The 11,398-nt window shown below is 39.1% G+C and overlaps 1 protein-coding gene across 1 annotated transcript in view; it reads right to left on the bottom strand.

The window, feature by feature from the left end:
• The window catches only part of LOC128317451 (uncharacterized), a 106,616-nt gene that overhangs the window by 95,006 nt on the left and 212 nt on the right, over window positions 1-11,398 (bottom strand). The window contains exons 2-10 of the mRNA XM_053229357.1: window positions 11,303-11,373; window positions 9,534-9,884; window positions 9,236-9,451; window positions 8,223-8,549; window positions 7,882-8,130; window positions 6,782-6,896; window positions 6,618-6,654; window positions 6,437-6,514; window positions 6,271-6,348 (exon numbers count right to left, since the gene is read on the bottom strand). Coding sequence (XP_053085332.1) covers window positions 6,271-6,348; window positions 6,437-6,514; window positions 6,618-6,654; window positions 6,782-6,896; window positions 7,882-8,130; window positions 8,223-8,549; window positions 9,236-9,451; window positions 9,534-9,884; window positions 11,303-11,357 — 1,506 coding nt within the window. The 5' untranslated portion in view covers window positions 11,358-11,373. The remainder of the gene's footprint in view (window positions 1-6,270; window positions 6,349-6,436; window positions 6,515-6,617; window positions 6,655-6,781; window positions 6,897-7,881; window positions 8,131-8,222; window positions 8,550-9,235; window positions 9,452-9,533; window positions 9,885-11,302; window positions 11,374-11,398) is intronic.

The following is an 11,398-nucleotide window of genomic DNA, read 5'->3' as shown; positions in this document are numbered from 1 at the left end:
GCACAAATTAAAATAGTTGATGCACTGACCAGCAAGGGTGTAACCACACTTCTAACCACTGCTGCTGTTCTCAGTCAAACATAGTGAGTGAGCCAGTGATGTGTGAAAATAAGTGTGAAAATGACAACGGAAGCATAACTCAGTTTCAGAGCGTTCAAAAACTGCACACAGATAAAGATAGGAACAGAACGATATTGTATTATATAATACATTAATAATATAATATAATGATTTGATAATGTAAGAAAATATTAATATATACCGATTTTATATATTATTATATAAAATTATGTATATTATATATATTTATAAATTATATATATTTTTTTATATTTATATTTTAATAGATTTCGCAATAGTTTCTTGCTCTATCACGCTCGTCTTTTCCTCTACAGCATCTTACAAATGTTCTTTCCTGCAACCACATCTTGTCAGTTTTATTAAGAAATACTTCCAAACACACAGACATGTTCAGAGCTTTTCTGAACTTTTGCAGTGGTGACACAACAGCACAGAAAAACAGTAGAAAGAGCTGAAATATTTTTAAAGGTTTACCTGTCAGTAACATGAGGATTGCTGCTACTGTAATATTTCTTGATAGTCTGTAAAACATGATGACATCAGCCTTCAGACAGCCGACACTTGAAGATCCACCAAATGTTGTATATTGGCCAAAAATATCCACGTGGGGAAAAAAACTCTTTTACTGAATAGTAACAGCCTTAATCAGCCTGTTCGGCCTTCACTGTGCTTGTAAGCGGTGATGAGCTTCTTTATGATACTAGCAGAAAAGACACGGAAGACGAGTAGTGCACTTACCACAGCAGTGTGGTTACCACTCCACCATGATTAGCTTAGTCTCTTCCTCTTTTTTTTTTTTTCCCTATACATGAGAAGACAAGTGTGATTAACATCACATTCGTATTCTATATTTCATTCTTTTGTGCTTTAAAAATCATCTTAATTTCTATTTCCAAATCTAGTTGAACAGGGGGCCATGTTGGCTTAGTGGTATATGTGCTTGGCTCCACACACGTGTATAGTTACAGCGCCTCCAGAAAGTAGTCATTTCCCCCACCCTCCCTTCCCCTCAGTGATTATTTCTTTTTTCCTGTATTGCAACATCAAATTAAAGCATGGGATTTTTTTCTGCTCCTTTTCAGTTGACTCTCTACAGAAACAACACTCACTAAAGTAAGTATCTAAATATCCTTAGAATTATTAAAAAATAATTTAAAACAAAAAGTGTTCTTACCCCGGATCCACCGAGACCCTGACAAAGATGAAGCTGAAAGTGAGTGGAATTACTTGAAGCTTTTCAACACAGTGTGTGCTGGTGCCACGTGGTGGTCAAACCCATGAAGTGCAGATAGTAGTCTAGTCTACTCCAAGTAGATGCTGCAGCAGGGTTTTGGGTTCCAGCTAACAAGTCTGTACCTTCTAATGCTTTGAAAACACTTTTTAAACAATAAAGTCAGCTGGCCACATGAAGTAATGCTGCATAATTATTAATTATCGAAAGATAATTATCAAAAGATGGCGGCGCGGCAGTTGCACGCAGCGGCCACTCCGGATCCAAAAAGATGCTATTCTTGTCTTTAGCCCGACTTTTAAAGGCACATGGACATCGGAGCTACCGGCGTTCATGTATACCACCGCCAATCTCGGCTTACTGCCAGACACTCATAAATTTCAGAAATAACACTACAGCTGTTCTGCATGATGATCTGCTGGAGAAGCTACGCGATCTCGGCTTACTGCGGGGACCAGGCCTCCAGCACACGGCGTCGCCTGGTGCCGGTGGCCGGGGGAGGGGACGTCGCAAGCGGTGCGCGAGAAAGCAGAAGCACGGCAAGGTCCTTGAAGCACGGTTTGAGGCGCAGAATGATGCGAGGAAGACCACCCCTCCTCCCAATGACCAGGTGTTGTGGCTAAGCACGACCGAGGTGAGGAAGACTACACAGAGTCAACCCGCGGAAGGCTGCTGGACCAGATAGCATTCCTGGCAGAGTGCTCAGAGGATGTGCAGACCAGCTGGCGGACGTTTTCACTTTTCACGGACATCTTCAACACCTCCCTGAGCAACATCATTGTTCCGACGTGCCTCAAGGCCACCACCATCGACTATCGTTCCGTGGCACACGGGGAGGCACATCAAGACCCTGCTGCCCCCTCACTGGTCCCACTGCAATTCGCTTACCGTCCCAACCGCTCAACAGATGACACCTTGACCACCACCCTCCATCTGGCCCTCACCCACCTGGACAATAAAGACACATGTTCGAATGCTGTTCGTAGACTTCGGTTCAGCATTCAACACAATCATTCCTAAGCACCTGATTAGTAAGCTGAACTTGCTGGGCCTGAACACCTCCCTCTGCAACTGGATCCTGTACCAAATTTCTTGGCGTTCCCCTTGCGGAGAACCTCAACTGGTCTCTCAACACCAGCTCCATAACAAAGAAAGCCCAGCAGCGCCTCTGCGAAGACTAAGGAAAGCACATCTCCCACCCCCCATCCTCACCATGTTTTACAGAGGGACTATCGAGGGCATCCTGCGCAGCTGCCTCACTGCCTGGTCTGGGAAATGCACGGTCTCGGATCGCGAGTCCCTTCAGCGGATAGTGAGGACAGCTGAGAAGATCATCGGGGTCCCTCCATCACAGACACGTACACCTCGCGCTGCATCCGTAAGGCCACCAGCATTGTGGATGACCCCACACACCCCTGACACAAACTCTTCACCCTCCTGCCGTCTGGCAAACGGTACCGAAGCATTTGGTCCCTCACGACCAGACTGTGCAGCAGTTTCTTCCCCCATGCCATCAGACTCCTCAATACTCAGAATCGGGACTGAAAGAACACACACACACACACACACACATCCTCCATCCTCTTTGCAATTTTTTGCACATCCCCGCATTATATTATGCTGCTACAAATATTTATTATACTGTACATATCTTATATTCTCTACTAGGCTGCTGCTACTTATTTTTACATCTATCACAGCAACTTATATTGTACTCCCTTTGCACTCTAATAGAACTGTGTACTGGTCGGCGCCGCACTGGGACTTACTGTGTCCGTTGCCTATCTCAGTAGTCATTGTACTGTCTGCATATGTTTGCACATGTGCACTTTATGTATAAATTTATGTAGTCCCTTGTAGTTCTATGTTGTTCTGTATTTGTCCTATGTAGCACCTTGGTCCTGGAGGAACGTTGTTTCGTTTCACAATGTACTAACTGGCTGTATATGGTTGAAATGACAAACTCCACTTGACTTGAATATTAATAAAGGAAGAAGTCATCTCAGGAAGCAGCCTAAAATACTTACAAACTCCCCAAATCCAACATCATCTACAACAGTGATTAGTAATAATTTAGTCTGCTTCTTTATATTTATTGTGGATGCAAAATGTATAAAGGGTTAACCAGGCTCTTTTCAGGTAGTAAGCTATTCCAGTAAAATGGACGTCCTGGGGATTGGTTCATCATCATCCATTCTCAGAGCTACAGTTTCAGACTGGAAGTGTACACTGTACACAAACATGGTGGAGGACACACTGAGTACTCCCTTAATCTAAGTTTAAGATTGAACCTGGGGCCCTGGAGCTGTGAGGCATCAACACTACCTGCTGTGTCACCGTGCTATCGCAAATAATAGTGCAATAACTAATAGCACTGACAGAAAAAAGGACAAAATAATCCAGAATATTACACTTAGAATATAACAAGACAGTGTGTAATAACAGAATACAAAAGCAGCTTGTTGAGCCCATTCTAAAGTTAGTCCCTGCTTTTCTGCTATAACAGCCTTCTGATGACAGTTTGAAAGAATCGGGACACTCACATGATCCAAACAACACAAATCATTTTGGTCTGTATAACACAGGCTGATCTTTAACTATGAACATCAAGACTTCACCAAAGGGATGTTAATACTTTGCAATATAATATTTTGTCCATATCTGCAAGTTTTAGATTGAACAGATTACTGCATAATGTCCTTTGGTCTCTACTGACACAATTCATTCACAGATTATATATATCAAAATCTAATTGTTGCAATTAATGATAGAGCACAAATTGTTTTAGATCATATGGTGTCCTTTATATTTGGGGCCAGAAATGATGTTTTTTTCTTAGTTAATTTGTAGTTCTACTTAATTTTATTAACATTTTTTAAATGGGCTGGACTGTTTTGTATATTATGTAAAGAGGTTTGTACTGCATTTTAAAGTTGCTGTGTAAATAAATAGTTATGATTTCAAAGCAGTGTACAGTATTCAGTCCTGAAAAAGCTCAAAAGCTCAATTTTATTCTTGCACATAGAAACATTTTCAACATTGGACAGCAACAGATCAGGCAACATAGAATTCGTCTTCATGGAGTTTGATATCATTATCAGTTATCTTTATCATTATCCAGCTTTTCACTGTAGTTTACAACACATGACAATGACAGTTACAGAGTAAAATGTTTAGCTAAACAGATAAAAAGACAGTAACAAGGAATTTAATAACAGAACAGAAGTGACTGAATTAATCAGTGATTATTTCCATTCTGATGTTAGTGTGAACAGAGATCAGTCGCATGAAGAGATGATGAGGAAAAGCTGTAGAGCTATATATTAGAAAATGTCGAAATGAGACAGTGTGAAGGGTTTTCCCAGGCCGCTACACACATTATATATGTATGAGTACGTATAATATGTTAAATGTGCAGAAAGACAACTGAGAAACTAAAGAAGCTGCTTAAATAACACAAATGAATGACACGTAGTTAAGACAGAATTTAGTTTGTTGTGACGTCTTAATGTTGATTAACTCTAATCCTCAAATCTAATCCTAAAACTCTCACTCTGAGCATCCTTCCTGTGCTGTTCATGATAAAGTCACTAACCAAACGCAACTGTTCGTTATCACTCTTCAGTTCTGGAGTACTTCTCCTCACTGAGTCGAGTAGCCTGAAAAATCCTGAAAAAAACACAGAATATTATCACATTATAGACTATAACAAACACCCTTGTGCACAAACACACATTTACAGACTACACACTTACTCTCAGAGGACGCGGTTACAGGTTTCGAGCATCTGAACGTATCACTTCTGTAAAATGCAAAAAAATAAAATAAACATTCAATAAACATTCTACACATTTGTTTACAGGAATGTTTTTTTTGGGGGGTTACAGTTCTTTGTGTCTTACACACACACACACACACACACACACACAAAATACATGACCCTATTTATTCAGAGAAGCATTTACACATGAAATCTAGTATCGATGAAAATCCTATAATTTGAGAAAAATGTTCATATCCTACTTATGCTCCTGAGTGTGTGTAAATTTACTCATAAAAAAGACCGACTAATGTAAACCTCAATCGACTTCAAATAATGTAATTGTCACTCTTTTATACGGAATATATTATATATATTTATATACATAAAAGTTTAAATTGCCTATTTATTTACATTTTTATTTACAGAATTTAGCAGATGCCCTTATCCAGAGCGATTTACAGAAGTGCTTTGTAGTCTCTGTCAGTAAATATGGCTAAAACCCTGTATTTCAATTACATACACAAATTGAAAGAACATTTCATGGAAACCAAATGTCTCACCAATAAATATATTAAATATATTAAAAACAATTAAAGAAAGCAAGCCAACACAAATCCATAAATGAAGCCAATTAGATCAGACCGAAAAAAAAGGAGGAGGGGCTGTGCTGTCTGTGCTTAGCTATAAGCTGTTAGCCGTTTTGTCTTCATTTGGCATTTCCAGCTCTCTGTGTGCTTTACCTTATATGGAGGTTTGTGGGTATCACTTTGCTTTGCACTCAACAGGTGGTTCCCCTTCATCAAAATACACACGAGTACGAAGAAAATCCGAATTTTTTTTTTGCAAATATGAACATTTTTTAGTTTGGTTTGGCTTATGCAAATATTTACACATAACTTTAGTAATAGATTCATAACGAGGCGCAATATAAAGTCTGCCTCATTCACTGTGTATAAGTTCTGAGCCTTTGATCTATTGTTTTTCTATTCTTGTATTTTGACTTCATTCATTTTCTTGATATTGCTTTTGGATTTGCCCTGATTGGGTGTGACCTTTTTTGATTTTTGGATTGTTGACATTGTGTGTGGACTTAAACTTCTGCATATGGAATATCAAACTTGGTGTCAGAGAGAGAGAGAGAGAGAGAGAGAGAGAGACAGAGACACACACAAATACATACACACTACAGACTTACCCTCAGCGTATCATAGTCAGAGGACATGGTTGCAGGGTTCAGAGTTGTGTAAGTGTCACTGGCAGAGCCTTGAACATTCTAGGGGGGAAATGAGAGTTTAGAGAACTAAATACACACACACACACACACACACACACACACACACACACACAGACTGTATACATACTTGCAGAGTGTCATAATCTGGGGACATAGTCATGGGGTTCAGTGCTGTGTATGTGTCCTCTCCAGGCTTTGGAACACTCTGATAGAAATGAAGAGAAAACCTCTTTAGCATTTATTCAATAACAGCTTTATAGGAACTTTATGTAGCGCTTGATGAAGATAAAGACATGTTCTCTCAGTACCTGAATGTCTGTGTCTGTCTCTGCTCCTCTCTTCCTCCTGTTGACACAAATGACATTAAGTCATGGTTGTTCAATCTGTTTCTGCTTCATTCAGCTAATGTTTAACACTGGATTAAGTTCATGGTACAGATTCATTGTCATGATGAAAGAGTTCAGTGACTCACTTAATGCACAGAACGGCAGTAAGAAAAGAGAGAAGCAGAGCAGCAACGAGTGCAGCAGCTCCCCATACGGCAAGCTTCGACGCCTCATCTAAGCTCTGCTTGTCACCTGAAAAAACTTTTAGCACATGTACAGAGGCAACTGTTACAGGGGATACTGTTACTTTTTGACAAATCAATGATTTTTTTTAAACACAGAAATGAAATAAATGAAATGCTCTTGAGCACATTAAAAAAACCTTCGTTCCAGTATAATGACTTTACTAATCTGTTTAGTCTTTATACAGCACTTCGATAAACACTACAAGTGAAGTGGTACTCATTTAAATAAGGAATAAAACACTTGAAGGCTTTTCATTAATCAACTGCAGGGTGTGAAAGAGTCTGTTACCATCATGAAACTGATTACTGTTCTATAACAACACTAAAGTCTATTATTCCTTTTATATTACAGCAATTTGCCTTCAATTACGATTGAATGACATATTTTTTATGTTTTTTGTCTCACTCTCTTGAAGTTAATAAGACGAGATACAGTCAGCTTGTCGTGTTACCAAGAAATTGCACAATGCAAACTTCTCTGTCCTGAAGACTTTCTCATGGTAGAAAACCTACGGTTACAAAGTGCTGACAAGTGCTGACTTCCATAAACGTTAGAAAACGTTACCATATCGACAATTTCACACTTTTTTGAAATCGGTATATGTGGATCATCTGCCGTACCTGTGACTGAGCTGTTACTATAGAAACTATGATGTATTACAGTGAGAGCATTAATGTATATTTGGGATTTGTCTTGCAGCTGGAACTACTGTCAGAACTGCTGTTATAGAAAAATAAACAACACCTGAATAATCCAAATTTAACATGACTGTGAACAATATAATTTTTTATAGCATTGTCTCCGAAGCACTTCTGGATTTTCACAGTTACATATTTGTCTGATACTTTAATCCAAAGTGACTTACAAGTGAAGCAAAATCCAATCTCAGCATAAAGCTGAGCAGTTGAGGACTAATAGCTGCTCTCTGGTGTTTCTGAGATTGAACCTGAGCTACCACATCCCTATACCTTAGTATAATGGACTGAGTTTTTGGGCTCACGTGTCCCAGTTTGTTCAGGAGACCGGAGATCCTCACGTCCTCTCACGGCACAGGAGTAGTCGCCTGCATCTTCACTGGAGTTCAGGTAGAGCTTGTTGCGTTTGGTGAGTTTGTTAGTAACAGGCTGTCCGTTCTTGTACCACATGTAAGTGGGGTTGTTAGACAGAGTGCAGGAGGCGATGCAGCTCAGCGTTACTCTAGTCTGTCCTTCTGATGCCACTGCAGAGTGACTCACTCTTACCTGCAGATCTGAGTATGCAAAAAATAAAGGAAAGTGAGTTAACAGATTTACATCAATGCAGAGAGTCCAGAACTAGAGACGGTTCAGTGTAGGACATTACCTGTAACACTCAGAACCACTCCAGGTCTACCAGAGAAGAGACCTTTATCATTATAAGCTAATCTAAGGCAATATTCTCCCGAGTCTTTCTTTGTCAGCTGGTTCATTTTCAAAGTGCAGCTTCTGTTTTTGTTCACATATTCGACTCGATTAGTAAACTGCGTTTCCTGCTTCAGGTCCTGGAAGTCCTTATGAGAATGCCAGAATGCTTTACTAACACGCTGATCACTGGGATGTGAGTAACTGCCAGCAAATTCTACTGAAGACCCTTCCAAAACACACACTCTTTTCTCTGGGTAGGTCACACTCAAACAGTTCCTGTTAACACCTAAAATGAAAACAGGTCATGGGAAGACAGACTCTTTCAGAAACAGCGTTAAACTTTTACTGCCCATCTATTTATTTATTCATTTACCTTACTCACATATTCACAAAATACGCCTGATATGAAGCCTAAGTGTGGTGTTTGCGAGAGCTGATGTTCCCAATGATCAATCACTGATCACCATTGTTTGTTCCACCCTTGCACTTTTGTCATTTCTTAACAATAATAAATTAATAAAAGTAGTATTAAAATTAAAACAATGATAAAACATTAAAAGCGTGTTATTCCATCTATAACCGTTCCATTCGTGTCTAATTCTCGACTCTTCTTTACCACTGCTTCTGTGTTCTTGATAGAAATGATAGAATTTTGTAAATACATAGTTAGTTTATAGTGCTATGACCAAACTCCACTTCTTTCTCTAAGAAATAAGATATAATCCATTATATTTTCTATTCAGATAAAATGCTTTTCTAATCTACTTTTCAGAAAATCTTCCTCCTTCACGTAACACATTTTCATGTACAAATGATCATGATGATTAAATGACTATGCAAATTATTCTATGCCATCATCTGGCAACTTCTAGCAATGTTTTGTGCATGCATACACTACTTTCCCCTGAAATGAGTCGGCAAAACTGAAGTCAAGATTCCCCCATTAATTAATAATGCAAAATGAATACTCACACAGTGGAGGAGAGTGAATATTGTTATAACCATGAAAAGAGCAGGAGTAACTGCCATCTTCAGCATTTCTTAAAGGGAAAGTTTCCATGTTGTCTGTGTATTTCTTTAAGTATTGTCCATTCCTGTACCAGTAGTACTGGTGGGGAGCAGAGGTCAGAAGACAGGAAGTGCGGCAGGTTAGAGCTTGTTCTGTGGAGTCACGGGTCACCTGCAGGTCTAAATGATGTAAAAGGTGAATGTGTATAACAGACGTGTATAACATCATATAATGTGTATAACAGACTAGCTGCTCTGTTACCTGTAACTGTTAGAGTAACTCCAGCTGAGCTCAGATATTTCTCTCCTTTATCCGTAAAGAACATGAGGCGATATTCCCCTGAGTCTCTCTCTCTCAGGTCTGTTATTGTAAGAGTCGAGCTGAAGTTTGTCATCTCTGTGTAGCTCACACGTCCTGCATAGTCTGAGTCTAAAGCTAAGTCCTCTGGCTGTTCCTCCTTCCTCCATTTAGCTTTGTCCTTTAGGCTGAACCAGAAGCCAGTGGTGATGTTGATATTTGAGTACGAACACTTCAGGTTTACAGATGACTCCTTCAGAGCACAGATCTCATTACGGCATGACACTTTCACGTGCTGGATAGCTGATACTGAAACTGAAATATTAACATGAAATATTAAAAGTCAATAAAACTGCTTCATATTTGCAATGATCACAGTTTCCTTTAAGAAACAGAAACGCTTCTTATTGTGATCAGACTTTTAATCAGACTTTTACCACAGCACAGCTGAATTCTCGAATCTGATTACTTTTCTCTAACAGCAGCTCTGACAGTAGTGCCAGCTGTAAGCTAAATCCGGTTTATATTAATGCACTCATTCTAATACGTTATCGTTTCTTTAGTAGGACTTTTACGTTTCTTATTGAGCGTAATTGTTGATAAGGTGACGTTTTAAGTGAGAAGATGTTTATTTAGCATTTTTGGAATAAGTCATCAGTGTGCACTCTGTAATAGTCACAGGTAAAGCTGTAACTTTCAAGATCATGGTTTCCGACACGGCTCAGTAACATGACAAGCTGTGTTTTTCTGTCTAAGTATGCTCAAAACAAAAAAGAGAGGCTGGTGAGGGAATGACTGTTTATAGGCGCTGTGGTATAAGAGGAATAGAAGACTTTGGAATGTTTGTTTTATTGTCATTGTCACTGTGAACCCCTAATAATATCACCTATTGTGTAATGCCTGGTGAATAATGACAAATTATACCACTATACATTGCGTAACCACTCTCAGCAGCTGTGCTGTAGCTACGAGGTGGATTCTGGGATTAAACACTACTGAAACATTTTACAGTTCCAAATGGTTACTGATGTAACACATATACAGCACAGCTTATTACATATATACAGTTTATGAACACCATTATATCACAATTACTGTGCAAAACAATCTTATTCAATGTCAAAGAACAGGATTTTCACAGTAATTGTGCTGTAATGGTGCTGATTTTCATAAAAGGCCAAAAGACTCATCAGATTTCTATGCCACTTTTAACCTCCTAAACCCCAAATGAACAAATGAACTTTTCTCTTAGTCTACAATCACATTTTACCGAGAAATAAAAATGAATCGGGATCATGCGTGAAAGCCAGCTCACTCATGGATATCGAGGTGATGGATGATGACGTACCAAAGATCTTCGTTTACAAGATAAAATAGCATTTTCCTGCAATTACATTTCCTCATCACCCCCTGAAATTCCTGTAATTCTTGGCTATGCAAATACAAGCTACTCTGTCTAGAAAATAAAGTAATCTGGATGTAGCATGGAAAAGTAAATACTCATTTAGCACAGTTTATGGACTTTTGATAACCTAGTGTCTGTGACAACATTGCGATTTTTGTTTCCATTCACTTTCCGTTCACCTACTGTACATTTTTATTCAGGTCTGATTAAGTTGACTTTGTCTGTGGAGTTCTTTAGTTTAGGCCTGTTGAAAAATATCCCACGGTTAACATATTCCATGAAGCAGAGACAGGTTCATCTTAATACCTGACAAATATAGCAACCTTACCTGTAATATTCAACAACAGGATCAGCAACAGCAGCATTCTGGATTCAACGTCCATAGTTCCACGTAGAGCCCTGAAAAACACGGAGAACACTATAA

The sequence above is a fragment of the Pangasianodon hypophthalmus genome, chromosome 25 (genome assembly GCF_027358585.1).
Source record: "Pangasianodon hypophthalmus isolate fPanHyp1 chromosome 25, fPanHyp1.pri, whole genome shotgun sequence".
NCBI lineage: Eukaryota > Metazoa > Chordata > Actinopteri > Siluriformes > Pangasiidae > Pangasianodon > Pangasianodon hypophthalmus.
The sequence above is the reverse complement of the archived record's forward strand: the minus strand, read 5'-3'. Positions and strand labels throughout refer to the sequence as shown.